Below are 20,740 nucleotides of genomic sequence, written 5' to 3'. Positions count from 1 at the left end.
CAACGAAAACGCCAGAATGAACCAATCAACATGCGCGAAAACTTAGAGGAGCGTGTGGATCGTGTTGTTTTCGCGAAAGGCTGAGCAAATGAAGTGCTTTGCGTTCGTGAAAACCTGTAAAACATTACCGGCGCAGATCGACATCACGCGACTGTAGAAAAGCAGCGCGTGGTTTTATCCAGATAGAAACAGTGGAGCAAACCAGTACACACGCGTGGATATGTTGCCATGCTGAGGCTGTTACGAGGATCTTCCATACCATACAAGTGGGTTGTTCTGACTGTATCATTAGAGATTCAAAGGCGTCGGATGTTTTGTTTTCCAGACGAGCTCAGGTGGGCGTCAGAAATATTAAAGATGCTGCAACCTGTAACGCGCTCGGCTATGTAGTTTCGGTCAATCAATGGTATTTATAATATGTGTTCGACTTCGTGCACAGATGCACAGACCGTCTGGAATATGACATCAAATACCGCGAGAGCGATTCTAAACTGCCGATCGTTCTCGCGATAGTGTGATATCATACGCGGACCTTTCTGCTCAGCGCACGAAGTCGAACACACCCAATGCTGGAAAAACATAGTTTACGGGACGGTAAAATTATATTTCAGTCAAAGCTTCAGATAAATATCTAATTACCCCCATAAAAAATAAACGTAAGTATTTACTCTAGTAAACAAGTATTTTTTTTAATAATACAGTATTTTGGAGCCTTACAATGTGTCAATTCAAGTGTAGTTAAAAAATATTAGAGTTTATTATATTGAATGCATACTAAAGTATGCTACAGTATTTTTAGTATTATATATGCGAGTGTAATTAGAGACTTGAAACCTTATGTGAATCAGGTCTAAAACATAAAATAAAATTTTTTAATACTTTTTTATATTTTAAATCTAACACATATGCCGTAATAATTGTCCTACAATTATAAAATGCTGTTTTTAAAAATTATAGGCCTAGTATACAATCAACGTAATTCTATGGCAAGTTTATGCCACAGAAAAATATATGAAACAAATGGTTATTTGTCACAGCTGTAATCATAGACAGGTGGGGGATTATAAATAATTGATAATATGAGCATCAGCCATTTGAGTATTGTCCAGTTTGGCTTTCTTGGCAGTATGCTGTGCTGCATACGATAATCAGCATGTCTTGGAGGATTGATCTTATGTAGATTAAATATAGTTTAATCATGAAAGTGATAAATAGTGACTTAATACTTTACATTAAGAAATGTTAGACGTCTATCTTGTTGGTTTATTGAGGCCAGTTCTTTGTTATTACACATCTAACATACATAAAATAACTCACACACACATATTACTTGCCTACTTGTTATTTATCAGACTCCTTTATCCAAAGCAATCTACAGTAGTGTAATTACAGAGAGACTCCTAGAGCAATTTTGGGTTGGGCTCTTTCCTTGAGGGCGCAATGGTTAGACCAGAGGTTTCATGGATTAACCCTAACAGTTTAAGCCTGCGACCTCTGGGTAGACTCTGGGTAGCTGGATCTTTAACTACTACACACAACCCCGCCCCCACCACATGTTGTTTATTAGTGACTGGTTAAATTAGAGTTGTGTGTAAAAAGATACAATGTCAGCAGTGTAGTTGTTGTAAAGAGGTTGCTGGTTGTTTAGTGGAGGCATTTTTTGTTTCGTTTTACGGCTTGCAATAAATTGCAGACATGAGGTATATTTAGAGCAAAAGTGTGGAGACTGTGAACTAGTTCTCACTGTCTTAAGAAAATGTGAAAAGACAAAGAGAAATGCTGTATGACATCATATACCTCTCTTTAAACTTTGACCCCAAACCCTAACTCCTCCCTTTTCTCCTGCTCTCTCTCTCTCTCCCTCTCTTTCAGTCAGCTATTTTGCTTCTTGCCCTGACATGTTGAGGAGCAAGAGGGGAGGAGATAAAAGACCAGAAAAACCGGTAAGCAGCTGGGAGTCGGAGAGAGCATGCGAAAGGAGGAGTACATTTCAGTCTGTCGAGCAAAATCGTGAGAACTGCAAAAAAGAAACGAATGAAATAAAGCCACGGAGACTTACAGGAATACATATGAAGTGAAATTAAAGCCATGGAGAAAACATAAAGAAGAAAGAGGATACGGTCTTTGTCAAAGTAAGATTTTTCTATGTATCTCTATTCAGCTTCCTGTTATTTTTCACTTTTACTTCTTTATTACTTTAAACAATTTGGGTGGGTCAGTACCTTGACTCGCCTTTGTATATGAGCTACATTTTCACTCACATGGGAGTTTGACAGATATATTCTACCGGTCTCTGTGTTTCTCTTTCTTTCTCTGCGGTCTTGTCACATGGCATCAATGAAATGTACACAGTAAGGTCAGCCCAGTTAATTGCAAAGATAAGATTTAGAGCAAAAGTGTGTTGTTTATGTCCCACTAAGCGTTATCAAACACAAAAGCAAAAATAATAACTGATTTTAAAGAGTTGTCATCTTGTCTTTCATTCGTTGGTCAAACAAATACTGCCGCCCAATCTCGCACCATTGGTTGAGCCAGAAACCAACATGTCGGGATGTTCAAACAAGCAGAGCAATGTTTTTATTGCAACACAGAGCCGCAACGTTTACACTTCTCAGGGACATTAACCTACATAGAGGCTACTTAACACATATTAGACTGCAGTGGGCGGATATATTCAAACGTTAATAAGATAACATTTTACCTTTAAACTCAAGCTTTATGTTTATGTTTTACAGGACTTGCGGCATGACTAATGATATTGCAAAATACAACACACCTGCACCCAACAGTCATCTGAGGACGCGCTCTTTGATTCTCAATCCACGAAACTTTTCAATAGCAAACATTTGCATACACCACAACTCATTCTGTGCTGACTACACTGCGAGCAACGGATGATTAAACCCATCCCAAGTGTATCTGCTTCACTTCTGTGTAGGACTATGGAAGCCGGAACTTCCTCGCGGTCCATCCATGTTCATCTCCAGAGGGCCAGATGAGGCGCACGTTACCCAGCTTGTTGCGGGGCCGGGGGTTCCACTGCCGCGAATGGGCCCTTGAGAAGCTACAGAAATTTTTAGAGGCACGGGACCCTGCCAAGAGAGCGGAAGGAGTCGTCCGGGGGGCCGGGGTCCTGGTGACCGGGGGACCGGGCACAGGAAAGACTGCACTTTGCACCGAATTGGTGTGGCCCCAGTCGGAAACATGCAAGGGGGCAGCGTTGGCATCACGTTGTCTGGCCTGGCACTATTGCCAGCGGGAGGATGCGGACAGTGTTGAGGTGTGGAGGTTTGTACTGGAGCTTGTTGAACAGCTGAAGGAGAGCCCACTTTTGGGAGCAGATTATGTGAACGTGATAAGCAGTCCTGCCATTGCTGTTGTCCTGGATCCCCTACACTGCCAAAGAGCACCTGATGACACTTTTAAAAGGTTGGTGTGTTGTAATACTCTGCATTATTATTATTAATATTACTGTACTCATGCTCAGTAACTATCAGTCCTTCAGCTATTTTTCTATATAATTATCAAATGGACAGTTCTCTTGATGCTGATTGGTCAGTAGTTGTGGTTTATTTTATGATAAAGCACAGCTGTGACCTCTTCAACAAACTACTATTTGTATTACTGTCTGTGTGCAATACCATAGCTGATCATTGTTTATGTTAAATACTGTATAACGTACTTTTTTGCTGTTTACTGTATCTTTCAGCGAAATGAATCCGTTTAAGGATTTCCTTGAAATCCAAATCTTGCCATTTCTGCATTTTTGTGTGTGTTATGTTTGTGTTATGTTTCTTTGCTCTGCAACAAATCACTCTCTGTACTATTTCCCTTTGGACTTTTTGTCTGCCATTAGTACTTTAAGCATTTCGTGTTTGCTCTGTATTCCTGTGAGAAATCCCAGATGTTTCACAGCTATGCATTTGGTACTTTACACACTCCCTCTGTATTTCACATTGTTTGTGCATGGAAAATGACGCTTCAGTGGGGCATTTAAATGTTGTGAAATCTAATCTATAGCAGTCTACTTCAGTTATTACCAACATATAACAGTTTTATTAAATAATCAAACTCTATTTTGTTATAATCTTAACATGAATAAATGTTTGGCGCGATACACATAATTGCAGACCTTTAGAAAATTCTTGTTTGACAGTAGTGTCTTGCTTAAACAACCCCCCATTCTTCTCCTCAGACGTATCTTCGTCTGGTACCCTTCAGAAAGAAGTTCTCTGTGTAGAAAGCAGGAAAGAGGCCATTGTTCTGCATTTCTGTCGTGTATATTTATTTATTTATTCCTCTCATCGCCATAATGACGCCTATTCACAGTTTTCACAATAGTTCAATGCAGTGCAGATGGATGACACTATTTACAACTTTCAGTAAAAAGGGGCAAGGACTTAGAAATGTGCCCTTAGTGGTGTTGTGTCCCTTGGTGAGGTTGCCATGCTGACAACTCTTTCTGTGCTGTACAGTATTTCTTTCTTTGTAATTGTTTGGTCTTTGCTTACGCCAGCTCTTGTATTTTATCTGATATGCAAGGCACATTCCACATTTCCCTTACACATGCTGACAAATTGCCGTGATGTTTTTCTTTAGGCCAAGTGAGAGAATGTTGGAAATTTTGGAAGTAAAACGTTAGCGGCCGTCCCTGCTGTATTTACTAACATGGTCTGTGATGTACTTAAGCTATCATTACCACAAGTCAGTGTTTATTTGACAACAGTGTTGCGAATTGTAACCTCAATTTCGAAAGGCAATGAGAAGCTACGGTAGCAGTATAAGCATGCCGTCGTTTGAGACAACTTGTGGATAAATAGATCCTTCTCAGAGGCTATTTACACTTGATATTAAGATGTGTTTATGTCAGTCGGATCACAAGTGGACGATTCTAAAGAAAGGTGTAAACAGTGTTCAAAACGTTTGAGCTCGTCCACTTTCGACCACTTTCAACCACATTCAGAGGTAGGCGAAAACAATTTCGATAGGATTGCTTTTGAAGTGTAAACTAGGGTTGTAACGATAAATTTTGTGTCCCATTAAAAAGACTTTTCTTAAATCGATTCTGAATCGCAAGGCTGCCATTCTGCGTTTTATGCGCAGCTTGTGCGTGTACTATGGCGTTTTGGTCAGTAAGAATTCCTTATCAATCTAAAATCATTATGAGTTGTTTATAACGTGCATTTAACAAAAGCAACACTCGTTAAACAAAATCATTCAAAATATTCTTTATTATCATGAAAATACCTGAAACAATCTGAAGAACGGCGATATAAATATTTTTCTAGAAGTTTCCTGGAATAGCGTTTGTAATGCTACTTCTTCTGTGGCACAATTGGAGTTTCTGCACAAGAGCGCCCTCTGGCTTTTGGATGTGGTGGGATTTCACCGTAATGCAGTGTGCGCTGCGCTATGAAACCCATTATTTTTTATTGGATTGTGCCGCGCGAGGGTGTTTTTTTGTTGCGGCGAGCAAAGTGCGAGCGCAGCTTGCGCTCACGCCGCGGTCAAAGTTCAAAATAGTTTAACTTTTGCGCTGCGCTCTGTGACGATTACCCGCACAGCCAATAGAAACAGGCATCCAAACAAGCAAAATGGATGAAAAGCTTACACTCGGAATTCCCGGAGCTTTATAATACAAGTTTATACTCCTACAGAGACATCGGAAGGAAAGCCGTGTCATGGAAGCACGTAGCAATTCAAGTTGGCATGTCAGGTGTGTTTTAAATCAAGTAGCTTGTTGTAGGTAGGCAGCTTAAAGTTACGTGAAATGGAGACGGGCAACATCAGTCTCTGTATTCCTCATCGACTATTTAACGCAAATATAAACACTGTAATATTATTGAAAACCCCGCCTACTTTGGTCTGGCCATCAGAGCACAAATCGCTTGCCTGCAATGAACACAGCGGCGAGCGCAGCGCACACTGCATCCTATGTGAAAGCCGCATAATTCTTTCAAATTCATTCATTGAGAAAATGCGCATTTGCATGATTAGTCTTTACAGCCCTAGTGTAAAAACGCACATGTGGTTGAATGTGTTTGAACAGCTACACGCGACCGCCTTCTCTCAACCCATTTATCTAATCTGAGGTATTGAGCATGATGTTTTACATCTTTTCTGACATCTAGCACGAACACGCAGTGTATAGTGCTATCTTTGGGCTTTTATTGATAAAACTAAAGCGACTAATCTCCGTGTATTTCATTAGTTTCATTTTGCGAGCGTATGAAAGTTGTGCGATCTTATTTCATCAATCGCACTTAAATATCAGAGAAAGCTCACATATTCATGTAAAAAACACTGTGCAGCATGTTTACTTACAACACAAGCAGCAAAGTCTTACATAATATTAGTTTGCGTCCATTTAAACCCGTCATTACTCCCGCTCGCGTTTAAATGACAGAAGAGAGACTCCTCCACAGTCTCCACAGACCACCCCCTCAAAGTAATCAGGACAGAAGTGGTTGACAGTGGACAAAAGTGACGGATTTAAATACCAGGTGTAAACCGAATGTGTCTCTCTCGTCCACTTGTGATCCCATCGACAAAAACACATCTTAATACCAAGTGTAAACAGCCCCTAAAATTTACACATTGGCCCTTTAAAACGTATACCTTGAATGGACTAATGGCAGTTGCAGGCGCCTTTTTTGAATGATATTCTATGGGCAGGGAGCGTTTGCGCGCTGTTTATGCGCCTTGCGCTTTTTGCCGCCGGCCGCAGCACGCACCTTTGAAGGATCGCTGAGAGCGAAGAAGCGCCCGACGTCATTCGCGTCTTTCCATTGTCCAATCGAATGAGGGGAGAGGCGGGCCTTACGTTGTGGTGAGGGAAGTTTACAGTTGCTTTGAAGAACCGGACTACACTCGCTCACTCTCTCCTGCGTGTTTGTGCACCTCTTATCCTTAAACAAGGTCAGAGCAAGCATCCTTTTTTTAAAGTTTCTGCTAATATGACAGTTAACAGCAAAAGAGCGCTCACGCTTCAATATTTGATTGACAAGACAGCTGACTCTGTGGTTGCTTAGCAATATAAAAAGACGCGTTGCACTGCTCTTTTTTTAAAAAAGGCAGTGCGTCGCGCCTTGCGTTTGCAAGCGTTTAAAGCGCTTTTGGTGTGACTGGCCCCTAAGTCACATTGGATAATAGCATCTGCTAAATGCATAAATGTAATGTAGCTGAAAGCAGCTGTTACCCGTTTTCAGTTTTTGATTTGGTTCACGTTTTGGCAGTTAGGATATGCAAATGGTTCAAGCAAAACCAGTGCTAGATTGCAAATCCTTTATACACTAGCCGCCTCGGCAGAACAAAACCCTTAAACCTCCTATTCTTCTCACAACGGAAGGATAAAAATAAGATCAATCATTCTATCAGGCATAATCTAACTTAACCCTTTACTGTAGTAACCTTAAAAGCTTAACCTCTTTAACTAGCATGACCAGTCCTGAGGTCGGCTTGTCGCTGTAGAATAAGACATGAAATGTTTATTAGAGACACCAAAAATGGGGTTTGATAAACAATGCATGTTAATGATTAAAACATTATAACATAGTGACTATGGGAAAGAAATGTAAATCAGGGGTCTCCAACCTTTTGGTGAGCAATGGATAAAACAATCTGGAGGGCTACTTTTAGTCTACTCAAAACTTTTTAGTTTTATTTTATTTTACTTGTTGACATGTTTTATAATTGTTTAAAAATGTTAATATACATAAAAGAAGCTAAGCCGATATAAAAAATATGTTCGCTGATGTAAATCATGGACCACTCAACCAATGATAGACTTCATGGTAGGTCTGTGTTGAAGGGTTTATGTATTTTTGCTCAAAATCCGTTTTCGGAACGCTGCTGTTATGTTCGGTTGTAATTGAAAGGGAAAACTATGAAAGGACTGTGGTATGTTTTAGTAGAGCAAGTCAGTGTTTACATTCTACAAAAGGTAAATGACTAGTAAATAGCTTTCTAATTGCCTACTAACATTCGGTATGATAGGGCATTATACTTAAACAATTATTTAGTTATTTTAAAGGGACAATGCATATTTTCTTAACATGGACACTTAAGTCAACCATGTAAATATGCCAGGTTTAGCCATACAAGTTTAATTTTCATCCGCAGTCCTGTTGGTGGTAAAAGTCCATATAACAGAAGACTTCATAGAACACCAACAGATGTAAAACACTCTAATTTTAAACAAAGACTTAAAATATCTGCATAGTTATAAAGTTTTAAAGATCATATTTATTTACAATTTTACAGTGATGAAACACAATTTACTTTTTATCCAGTATTTTCAAATGGTTTTGTATTGATTGTAATGTAGTCTGTATTGTCTGTGTCCAACTGGTGAGGCAATAGTTTATATATGAAAAAGTCATATTAATATATGTTAATATACAACTTTGAAGCTCCAGTGGTTCTTAATATGACAAAAATTTTCACTATTAAATGTAATTTTATTTTTTACTTTTAAATTGTTTTCATACTAAATGTTCATTAAGTATTTACTATAACATAAGTATGAGTACTTAAAGACGGGTGAAAGCGTATCTTCATAAAGTAGCATCATCTCACTATCTGCTGATAAGCCCTGAAAGCAGGAAATCCCAGAGCTTCCTTAAGACTGAGTCACCATGCCTCTGTGACCACACCTTTGTAGTACACTAAAACAAAAACTGAGAATGAATGAGAATATGAAAACCTAATTGAAGGTCATTGGGTGGCTTTCTAAGTAAAATGCCTTGATCTATTTCACATATATCCCTTACACAACTCGTCTGTGCACTACAGTATGCAACACACTCCTCTGTGTTTCATTCTCAGAAAATCTGTGTTTCAATCCTCTGGACTTTTATTTGTGACGGCTGTAGACATTTCTATGTAAAGAAGACATGTCTTTCCAGTTTTAAACTTCCAGTTCTTAAGCTCCTCCTTTCTTTGCTTGTGTTAAAAATAATATGTCCCTCCTTCCTTTGGCTTTCACACTTCCTCCTCTTGTTTTGTCTTTTTGTCAGATGTTTGTGTGGTTAAAAATGACATCAATCATACATTGCTTTGGTTATATGCAGGGATATGTTTTATGTGCATTTCTGTAATACATTACAACTTCATTTTTAATAATTATCTAATTTATGTAATACACCTCATTTCATTTTCTTTTTTAGGGCAATATTAGAGCCCCTCTCGTCATTGACCCCACCAGCTCAGAGTGTGTTTATAGTGGTGGATTCACTAGAGTCTGGATGTTTTGGAGGAGATGGGCCTGGAGACGGGTTGACTTCAGGAACTATGACCACTCCTAGTTCTTCTATTGCAGAGCTCCTGTTCAAACACATACAGCTTTTGCCTCCCTGGATCTTGCTGGTGTGCTCTACACGTCGTCGAAACAAAGCCATTTGCAAAATGTTCTCAGGTAGACACTAGTAATAAACAATTCACAAACCACTTGTAAAGTAAGCTAAGACTAAGCACTCATTCATTTAAACTAATCTGTACTCTTACTCCTTTACTTTACATATGGTATTTGCAAACCCGTTGCAAATCCACATGCCCCACACACACATAAATTCAATAAATTTTGGTGCTTTATTGTATTCATTTATTAGATGAAATAACAGGTGAGAACCCCACACACTCATTCGCTTTTAGTGGTCCTTAGAATATTGGCTTGAAAAGTCATAAGGACCATCATATTTTGCTTCTGCCCACTATAAGAAACAAAGAAACTGAACACGATGCTTTAACCATTGATTTGTTTTCTTTTTATCTATTGGTGTACTTTGATTTCATCTCTTAACCCTTTGCCTTTTAGGTTTTCGGAGGTTGTGTCTGGATGATTTAAGAAAGCCTGCAACTGTACGTGATGTACAACAATATATCCTGCGGAGACTTGACAAGGACGGGGCCTTGAGAAGACAGCTTACACCAGAAACGGCTGAAATGCTTAATCTTTTGCACATCAAAAGTGGTGGCTGCTTCTTGTTTCTCGAACGGGTACTAGATGGTGTCTGTAATGGCCTGGTAGGACTTCGAGAAATTCGGGACATACCTGGCACTCTGAATGGCCTTTACCTTTGGCTCTGTCAACGACTCTTTCCTCGTAGGCTGTTTGTCCATATTAGGCCTTTGCTAAATATTCTTTTGGCATCTCCAAAACCTCTGACAGCTGAGCAACTCTACGCTATTGCCAAAAGCCGTGACTTCTACCTTGGCCGGGGAGACTTTCAAGCACAAATGGGGCCTCTGGCATCACTGATTGTAGATGGCCCAGGGGGCAGTAAACTCCTCTTTCACAGCAGCTTTGCAGAATGGTTAACTGATGTTAAATACTGCACACAAAAGTTTCTATGTTGTGTGAAAGATGGTCACCTTTCATTGGCCATGTCCCTCTCCTTTCGAGCCAGTACTTTGGGTACAGAGGAGACTTGCCAGCTGGCCCATCACCTCCTTAACTGTGGAATCCATGAAAAGGAACCGACAATGCTGGCACTGTGGTTGCTATGGACTGAGGTTCCAACTCTTAGTTGTGTTAGAAAAGACTATTCTGCTAATGTTTCACAACCACCTCATACTTCAAAGCCACCTGTATTGGTTCAGCAAGATGTACTACAACTCTTAATGAAAAGTGGAATTTATCCTGCATCATGTTCACCAGACAACAGCTACAGTGTGGGGGTTCACTATGTTGGAGGAAGAGGCAAGATTGCTCGTCGTACATTCCAGAGGGAAGACTCTGTGAGGGCACTTCTTGATAGTGGTATCAGTGTGAACCATACAGACCCATTAGATGGACGGACCTTATTGGCAGCTGCAGCTCATGCTGGACTTGCAGATGTAGCTGCATTGCTGTTATGTCGTGGGGCAGACCCTTCACTGCATGACAATCAGGGACAGACAGCACTAATTCTCGCTGCCAGACAAGGCCACGTCGGTGTACTCCAGGTGTTAATGAGTTGGGTGCAGGAGCAAGGAATCAAGAGTCCTGCTGCCCAAACATTGCTTGAACATGCAGACAATGAGGGATGGACTGCACTGCGCTGTGCTGCATGGGGAGGTTACAAGGAAGCTGTGAGTGTACTTCTGGATGCAGGGGCAGACGTTGATGGCTGCGATTCAGATGGGAGGACAGCATTGCGAGCAGCAGCTTGGGGAGGACATGAGGAAGTTCTGCTAACTCTTCTTGATCATGGTGCTGAGGTAGACCGCTCGGACCGTGAAGGGCGTACTCCATTAATAGCTGCAGCCTACATGGGTCACAAAGAAGCAGTGGAGATCTTACTAAATGCTGGTGCAAATGTGAATCTTGCAGACGGAGATGGACGTACTGCTCTCTCTGTTGCTGCATTGTGTGTGCCATCGGCAGCTAGAGGACGGGGACATGGAGAAGTTGTAAGCCTTCTGTTGGAACGAGGGGCAGATCCTGAACATAAGGACAAGGATGGAATGACCCCATTACTACTGGCCTCATATGAAGGGCAAGAGGAAGTGATAGAACTCCTGTTGGAAGCTGGAGCTGATGTGGATGAAAGCTCTGGAGCTCATCCTCATGCCATCACCCCTCTTCTTGCAGCTGCAGCAGTGGGACATACTGGCACAGTTAACCGTTTGCTTTTCTGGGGAGCAGCAGTGGATGGCATTGATGAAGAAGGCCGCACTGCTCTCTGCTTGGCTGCAGCAAAGGGCACTGTTGAAGTTGTGAGAGCATTGCTGGACCGGGGTTTGGATGAGAATCACAAAGATGACTTGGGCTGGACACCACTGCATGCTGCAGCCTGCGAGGGACACAAAAATGTGTGTGCAATACTGACAGAGCAAGGTAGCATGGCACGTGTGGGTGAGCTTGATGTGGAAGGCCGGACCCCTTTAATTCTGGCAGCACAAGAAGGGCACTGCAGCACAGTCAGGCTGTTACTGGACCGTAAATCACCTATAGATCATCGTGCCTATGACGGACACTCCGCACTCACAGCATCTGCTTTACAAGGGCATAGGGACATTCTGGAGCTTCTGATGCGTAGGGGAGCTGACACTGATGTCCGAGATGCTGAAGGGAGACCTCTTCTTTATTTGCTCGTCCTGGAGGGCCATTTAGACATGGCCAACCTTCTCATAGAAAAAGGTGGTGTCCCTCTTGAGTCAAAAGATGTTGAAGGAAGAACTGCCCTTCATGTAGCTGCATGGAAAGGCGACTTGGAAGGTATTGCAATGTTGCTGAAATATGGTGCTGACCCAAATGCACAAGACCTTGATGGTCGGCCACCTTTGCACTCTGTGGCATGGAGAGGTCATGCAGCTGCTGGCAGGCTGTTTCTCAGAAACAAGGCTCTCAAAGTAGATTTGGCTTGCAAACAGCAAGGTGCCACAGCACTTAGTATTGCTGCTCAGGAGGGGCATACGGAAATTGTGGCCATGCTTTTAGACAAAGGTGCAGAACCAGACCATGTGGACCGCTATGGTCGCAGCCCAGTAAAGGTAGCAGGAAAACAAGGTCATTTTTCCATTGTCAGACTTCTAGAGAGCTATGGAGCAAAGCCTTTCTCAGGCATCATACCATTCTCACTCAGTGGTACACCCAACACTTATAATTCATCCACAGGCAGGAACCAGGTTTCCCTTAGCTCAGGAGAGGTGTGTGTCAATGGTGTTCCTACCACCTCTTCTTCCTCCTCGACTTCTGTTTCTGCCTCCTATTCCCCAGCATCCACAGCAGAGCGCTTCAGTTCCACACCTGCCTCACAAACCTCAACCTTTCACTCCCTGGCTACAGTGCAGACTGTGCCTGCTGACAGCCTAAATTTTATTCAGCAGATACAACAACATTCACTTCCTCGCTCCCGCAGTCGGCCTTCCACCTTGCCTCTTCCTGGCTCCAATCAAGCCAGTCTCCAGGATAGAGCTTCAAGGCATAAGCAAAAGGCTGTACCCAGTAGCTGTACCACAAATGAACAGTGCATCATTACTGAACTCCTGGACTCACAGAAACTCGTAAAAGGCCTTGGATCTTCAGGGGATGGTAACTACCTCTTAAAACCTAAAACACCTTACATCATAGAGGAAGTTATGGAGAAGAGCCTCAAAGAAGATGGAGGACTAGACTTGAAGTGGACCTCAGTAATGGCTTCGTTAGGGGTAATGCCAAACCATGACAACCAAGCTAGACAGACAAAAATGAAAGAAAGCCCCCCTATTGGGTATCCACCTTTTTGCCTTCAATCCCATGCACAAAGAGAAGATTGGGTCAGCATTCAAAAGACATCCATGTCTCCAACCATTGACCTTTCAGCTATTTCACCATCTAGTGCCTTACCTGTTGAGTCCATGTTTGACATGACATCTGCTGACCCCCATCTAAATCTCAAACAGGCCATTAAGCTTCAGTTTGAAGGGCCAAGCAGTGCAGCACTTTACAAGCGGGAAACCCCCCTCTGAGGTAAGAGATTACCTAAAGTTTCTGACAGGCTAGAACCCATAATTGTCTTCATCTTGTAAAATGTAAAACATCTTAATAGCTTAAAACAGATATACTCATTTGGGTGTAGTATTGTCCATAATTAGTATCCTCTAAGGAATGCTGTCAGATGGCAGGAATGTTGTACTAGATGGAAGTGCTTTGAACTGCATTCTTTATGACCAGCACTTTAAATGTCTGGAATTCTAATGACAACTCTGTCTGTTGTAGGAAAACCTGGATATTCAGGAGTTCAAGGAGGTGAGGGCAGTATGGGTAATCACTGTACTGTGATGAGAGTAGAGGTGGATGGCAGATGAGAGAGTCGTACCACACTGACCTCCACCCCTCTTTAACCCATTGACCCCAAAGCACAAAAGAAAGGGGGAGCATAGAGGAACTTGGATTCAAAGGCTCAAGCTGTGTAAATTCCAGACCTTTTCCCCTCATCTCATCACAATGGAGAGCAGCTGGCACTCCCTCATACTTTTTTTTTATACAATCACAGGAAAATATATTTACATTCAGATGGACACTAATGGAGATTTCCTCTGCTGGTAATGGGCATCATTTTGGCATTAAAGATGTTACTAAACTGTCATAAATCGCAGTTAGTCACTTAATTGGGTATATTTACAAACACGGTGTGGATCAATATGTCCTTTTGAGCCTAAGACAAGTTTTCGCACTGTACTGTACCTTAGTCCTAGGTAATGGAAACTAAATGCACCTTCATTTTTTATTGCTGAATAATGATAAATATTAAAAATGAGGCCACACATTTTCTGTACATTGTTTTTTTTAGTTTACACCTGGGTTTTGAGAACCCAGGACTGGACATAAAGAGTTAAAAAGGGCTTTGTGAAAATATACCCAAGGATGCCAACAAATCCAAATGCCACTGTCACTTATTGACTTTATATTTCAGATGTTTTTGATGACTTGTAAAAGTCATTTGAAATATCCATGTGCATTTTTAACAGGCTTAATTTGTGAAAAAAGGACTGTTCTGTCAGCTGTTTGAATTTAAAATGTACAAATTGTCAAGTTATTGTTTAATTTCGTCAACAGTGAAGTGATCTATCAGCCAGGCAAATGTAATATTTATGGGCTTTGGGCTGATTGAGATTAAAAGGTGGGATGAAAAGTTGAGAAGTTCATCAGAAGACAGAAAGACAGTGTGATGTGAATTTAACAATTTGCCATAGGTAATTTATAATGTTTATACTTATTGTATGTTACATTTTATTGACATGCACTAAATAAAACTATGTTTAGGATTATACATTTCTGATATGCTTTCTGGTTTTGTGTGTGTACCTTGTTTTCTATTTTGCTATTACACTTCAGTTTATAGTAAATATTGGGGCTCAAATAAATATAAAAAGCATGCAATTGTGAAAATGTTAGTAAGCTTTACCCTTATTTGTACTCATTGGTGGTTAATGTTTGTTAACATTTGTCTTTCTCTCAAATACAGATGCACACTCTTCACTTGCTGTGAGGGGTATTTTTATTGCCTTTCTAAAGTTTACTTTCTACTACCATAAACCCCCTTAAAGCAAACACATACAGTAACAGATGTACAGTAAGCTCTACCCACACAAAAAAATAAACAAATAGAAATCATGTATTATAATACCTTCCCATAATAAACACATAAACACAAACTAAGGAACAGTTTTATATTATACATTTAAATGAAAAAACAAGAATAGCTACATTAAGACATTACATTAACACAAACATATTCTCTTTTTCTCAACTCTTTATGATGATAAAGAAAAGCTTGATATTAATAATCCTCCTACACAAACAGATTTGGTTGCATGAGGAGCAGAACTCAAATATGCAGCTGAACACAAAGATTTTTAAAATTGTTGCTAAACCGTTACAGCAAGTGAGCCCTCATAAGAGTTTCACTGTCATTATGATCCATTAAAAAATTCTCTTACTGAGACATAATTTCTCAAACTGCTGAGGCATGTCATTTTCTCTTTGAAAGTAAGTTATCTGTGCTCTTTTTTTTATTCCTACTGTAGTCTTAACCCAGTTTGAGCTGATGCGGTTTGGGCAAACTGCAAGCTCAAGAATTCCTCTATAATGAAGGACAACTGGCACCCAGTTATTTTATTGTCGGATTTTTTATGTAGAAACTACAGGATACATTTTATTAGAGTCATTTTAGGGCTGTCTAACATTCCTTTCTCAATAATATACTTTACCCCATACCTTATTCATGGAAAAAAATGTACTTAATCAGTATCAAAGAAAACAAGAAAGCTTTTAATAAAACTGAACAAAATGAAAAACGAATATAATTATATCTTATTATATTCATCCACACTGCATGGTCATTAAAATGGCTTTGTTAGAACAGCACATGATAGAAATATTCAATATAAAAGCCCATACTTATATTTAACAACGTAAAACAAGTCTAGATTGGAACGGGTGAACAGGTTTTCCTTCATGGGAAATTCATCTACCAGTATATTCCCACAATTTCACATTCATATGGGCTGAAACATAATCTCATCATCTGCTATTAAGCTGAGTGTGTTTAAACCGCAGTTAAAGGTCAACCATTGCAGAAATGTGTGGACTTGTGTAATGAGATGCTTGAAGTCTTTCTGTTTTTAGGCATACACACTGGCAGAAAAATAGTCAATATGTACACCAGCTGTCAAACTTTTAAAAAATGAAAGCTTTGCATCTAAAGAGTTCATATTAGTGCAGTCTTAGGGTACCAGATGTATGCATATCTGAACTTATGGTGCATATTAATAGTACAGCTGGGGTACATATTTTGACCACATTTTTTGAAACTTTGCATAAAGTCAGACTTAGGCCTTTGTTTGACCTCACTATTGGATAAAACAGTTATAACAAGAATTGCTTATCACAAAACACAAAAAAAACTTCTGTCAAAGTTTTTCTCTATAAAAGGATGTTGACTGTATGCATGCTTGACTTCTGAAAACAAGCAGATGTCTTTTTATCAAAGCATTTCCAACTTGCTCTTTGTGAACTATAGCAAAAAAAACTTGCATGTTTAGCCAACACAGCATAGCTGGTTTGTTTTTAATATGTAGAGAGTTATAACCAGACTCTGAAGATTCCAGAGCTAAAAGTAAAAGGTTTAAAATTATTTAAAAGATTTGACTAACGTTGGCTTCACTTTTAGAGATTTTACACCTGAAACTGAAAAATGTGATATTGACTGCAATGTCAGTTATCATTTTATGACCAAGCAGATTTATGATAGTGATTCAAAACCTTGTTTTAAAGTTAGGCTTCTTTATATTGTAGCAGTGGTACACTGTAAAAAAGGTTGGGTTGGGTTTCATAACCAGGGCTGGAAATGTGGAGAATGCTGGGGGATGGAGTCAGGGGAGTAAATTATTATATAACTCAAATAAAATTATGTTTTTTTTTATTGCAACTATTATTTTCTAATGCATCATCACACTTGTCACACTTCACAATCACAGAGACACTGTATGACTGATGTATCGATTTCATTTCAGATTTTCATCTTAAAATATCCATTAACTAAATATCGAAATTTTCACACTGTGATTTAATTATTTAAGAAAACATACTTTGGAGAATTTTTGTAACGTTATTAGTTATTTTAAACCCATCTAAGAAGTAATCTACACTGCAAAAAATGACTTACTTTCTTAGTATTTATGTTATTTTTGTCTTCTTTTCAAAATCAAGATGTAGTTTTTTGATGAGCAGATGACCTAAAATAAGTCTAGTTATTGGACAAAACATATCAAATTTAAGTGAATTTGCTTAAAACAAGCAAAAACATCTGCCAATGTAATAGGAAAATTTTTGCTTAATTTTTCTTGTATAAAGTAAATTTAAGAAAAGAAATCTTATTCCATTGGCAGATTTTTTTTGTTTGTTTTAAACAAATTTGCTTAAATTTGATATGTTTTGTCTAAAAACGAGACTTATTTTCTTAGGTCATTTGCTCATCAAGAAAATACATCTTAATTTAAGAATTTTTTGATATTTCTACTGAAAAAAAAATACTGAGTAAGAAAGTCATTTTTTGCAGTGTAATATAGAGTTCCCCTACTGAATTTCTGCCCTTTCCAGCCCTGTTTATAGGTAATTATACCACGGGTCTGTTGAATGCTGCATTCTGATTGGCTGAGAAATGTTCTATGGATGTGGATTATTTTTCTGTAAACCGCACCTAACTTGTCAAATGTCTTAAAAATAGGCACCAGAGCAATGTATGTGGTAACCGAGGTATAAGCGGAATAATTGTCTCCGGTCCTTTGAATTATTTGAAAATAATGCACATCTCCGCTTTGCGTCGTCCCGCATTACCACCTTGGTGTGCATTATTTTCTTATAATTCAATGGCCCGTCGTCAATTATACATTTCTAGATTTTACAGTGTAAAGTTCAAACAAAAAGCCTGATTGATTACAGAGTCTTTCTTATGTCATAAGATGATTGATTTGAATTTTTGTACTTCCCAAAACATACAAGGACTGCATAAAGGCTGGTGTAAATGCTTCACTGCTGCCTCCTGCTGGAAAGGTTCCCCAAAGTTAAAAAACAACAATTTTACCTCTGTCAAACAAGTGAATTGGAAATAAATCACACTATTTAACCAACAAGGGAATCAAAGCAAATGTTAAAGAACAAACACAAAAAATACATTCATGAGCAAAGTCAACCTACATTTAAACAGACTATAGGTGACTGCAATTTTCCCCACACCTCTTTGGTTCCAAATGTAGGGTTTTGCCCTGTGTTGTTGAAAAGCTTTACGTCAGGGGTCAGCAATCATTTTAAAGATGCACTACTGAATTTCTATATTAATCACTATATTTATTATAATACACCGTGCTTGGGACTTTTTTTAAATAAACAACTAAATACATGAAATTAAATTAATACATTTTTGCAATATGTTCTATGTGCCAATGCTTCGAAGTGACATTACTGGCACACTCTCCTAAGCTTTTTGACCCATGCTGTATACTGTGCAATATGATAATGAGTTGTTTTAGTAAACTCAATTTGACCAAATACTTACCTCCCAACACTGCCTGACCAAGCTTATAAATCATCACTGTTATGGTGTAGTGGTTATGTTTTATTTGTACTGATAAATCTTAATGCAGTGATGCATGCTGTCTGACACAACTAGAAGATCCTTTGGTAATAGTGCCAGTCCACGAGGGCTACTCAGTCCATCAGACACAATCACTCGCCCTGGGCCCTCCGCTGGATATAGGACCACCCGATGTTGTCCCCCCCAGTCTGCCACCAACACATCCCCATCCTTGTCAATGCAGAGCCCCCAAGGACAGGATAGTACAGGTCCTAAACTAGGACACACACCCAGGATTCGTAAGGTGTCCCAACCTGGTCCTAGAATCTTCACGCAAGGCTCCTGCCCCATCTCATTGCCTCGCTCAGATACCGCAGCAAGACCGGACTGCAGGCATGCTGCAACCAGATAAGGCCTGTGGAAACCAGTCACCACAATGCGTTCCAATCTGGAGCCAGTTTTTGGTTCAAGCTTAAGAGCCGTAAGTGTACCCTTCCGTATATCTGCAACTAAGAAGTCATCTCTTTGGTTAACTGTCACTCCCCTTGGTGCTTCTAGCTCATCTCGAGGCACCCCTGCAATGTAGGTTCCCCCTCCGAAAGTTTGGAGGAGCCGCCCGTGCCGACTGAAGATTAGGAGAGCTCTTTCAGCCGCACAGCTCAAAGCAATCAGACCTTTGGAATTGACAGCAACATCGAAGTAATTGCGACAGCGTCTTGAAGATCCTCCTAAGTCATTACTTGCACAACTCACTTGTTGTTGGACATTGCCATGGGCATCGGTAACCTGGACACGTGCGTTCCCACAATCCACAAGGTAAAGTTGACCTTGAGGCGTTGCATGAACACCACTGGGCAGTGTCAGATCGGCACGTCCTGAGCCCTGTTTGCCAAACTGCCGTATAAGACGTACCTCTTCTGGTGCTAGTGATTCTGTATCTTCCTCCAGATCTGGAAGGGGTGGCTCACTTCTCTCAATCCGGAGCCTGTTCTCGTTTTGAGTATTCTGCCGTCCTGTTGTGAGGTGGTTCGATTTGTTTTGAGATGAGCTATCAATAACAGACATAGAGAGTGAACGAGGCACTCTGCAGGAACGAGTGACATGTTGCTGGGTGTTTTTAGGAGAGATATTACTATGACTGGGATAGGATTTAGTCCGTGACACGTCACTTTTTCTTTGGAATGTGGACTTTGTCTGTTGCTCTGTTCTGGTTCGGGGTCGGCTACCCTGGGAGAGGTCAGCAGCTGATCTAGAGAGACGGGCATTGGGACGGAGCGAGTTTGTGTACTCTCTAGGTGAGCTAACAATGAAGGTATAACCGGAATCCACGCTTTCAGCAGGCGATGATGGACGATTGGGGGCATGGTCATCTGAAGATGCACTTAATTGGGAACAAGACCTGCCACGTATGAATTGATTGTCGCTACCTGGCATACAGAGCAGCTCTCTGGGGCTCTGAGGAGATGAGTAGGTTCCAAATTGTGATGTTTCTCTCAAAGACCTGCTTCTTCTGGTGTGAAACGCCTGGTCTTGGTGGTCACACAAATGTCCACAGTCCTCTCCCTCTGACTCTCCTTGACTATATGATGGTACAGCCAAAAAGAGTTCATCTCCTTTGAATTCAGATAAGGGAGACTCACATTCATCCTCCTGTGATGAATCGAGTTCACAAGAGATTTGATTTGGGGTCCTCTGGCTCAATTGGGGGGATTTTACAACTTCCACTGATTCTTCATCACTTCGGGTTGATAAACGGAGCTTACGAACAACCCTGAGGTTACCACTACATGTTGTTGAGTGCTTGGACTTCTGCCTCGGACTCAGGATCTGGCTTTCTCCAATACTTTTTCCATCAATTGCGTTCGACCCCTCCACACTTAACCGACCTCCACTGCGTGCTTCAGCAGCATGAAGTGAACACATTTGTCCCTGCTGTCCACAGCCACCAACTGGAAATTGAACATTGTGGTCTTGTATATTGATCTCACCAAAGGTTACAGCATTTGGTTGGGCACTAGGTTTAAAAGATACACGTTTGATTGCAAGCGAGACTTCCCAGGGTTGGACCAGGTCTGCCACCCCCTTAAGAAGCTGGTCTTTCTTCTGATCCTCATCTCTGTCTTTATTACCATCCCCACCACCACTTTTCTTTATTAGCTCTCGAAGCTTAATAACTTTAATTAATCGCTGGTCCACCAATC

At 40.4% G+C, this 20,740-nt stretch overlaps 1 protein-coding gene across 2 annotated transcripts; it reads left to right on the top strand.

The window, feature by feature from the left end:
* On the top strand, positions 1-14,735 carry ankrd50l (ankyrin repeat domain 50-like). 2 transcript variants are annotated; one of them, XM_065251826.2, is made up of 6 exons: positions 1-266; positions 1,873-2,132; positions 2,736-3,429; positions 9,168-9,415; positions 9,815-13,432; positions 13,682-14,735. In XM_065251826.2, exons 3-5 carry the CDS (start codon positions 2,996-2,998, stop codon positions 13,429-13,431), a joined length of 4,299 nt encoding a protein of 1,432 aa, XP_065107898.1. In that variant the 5' UTR covers positions 1-266; positions 1,873-2,132; positions 2,736-2,995; the 3' UTR covers position 13,432; positions 13,682-14,735. The 2 variants fall into 2 exon arrangements, with proteins under 2 accessions (XP_065107898.1, XP_065107899.1); XM_065251827.2 differs by having other exon boundaries at positions 1-335.
* Positions 14,736-20,740: the final 6,005 nt, after the last annotated feature.

The sequence above is a fragment of the Paramisgurnus dabryanus genome, chromosome 15 (genome assembly GCF_030506205.2).
Source record: "Paramisgurnus dabryanus chromosome 15, PD_genome_1.1, whole genome shotgun sequence".
Lineage (NCBI taxonomy): Eukaryota > Metazoa > Chordata > Actinopteri > Cypriniformes > Cobitidae > Paramisgurnus > Paramisgurnus dabryanus.
This window is presented reverse-complemented; position numbering and strand designations above follow the sequence as displayed.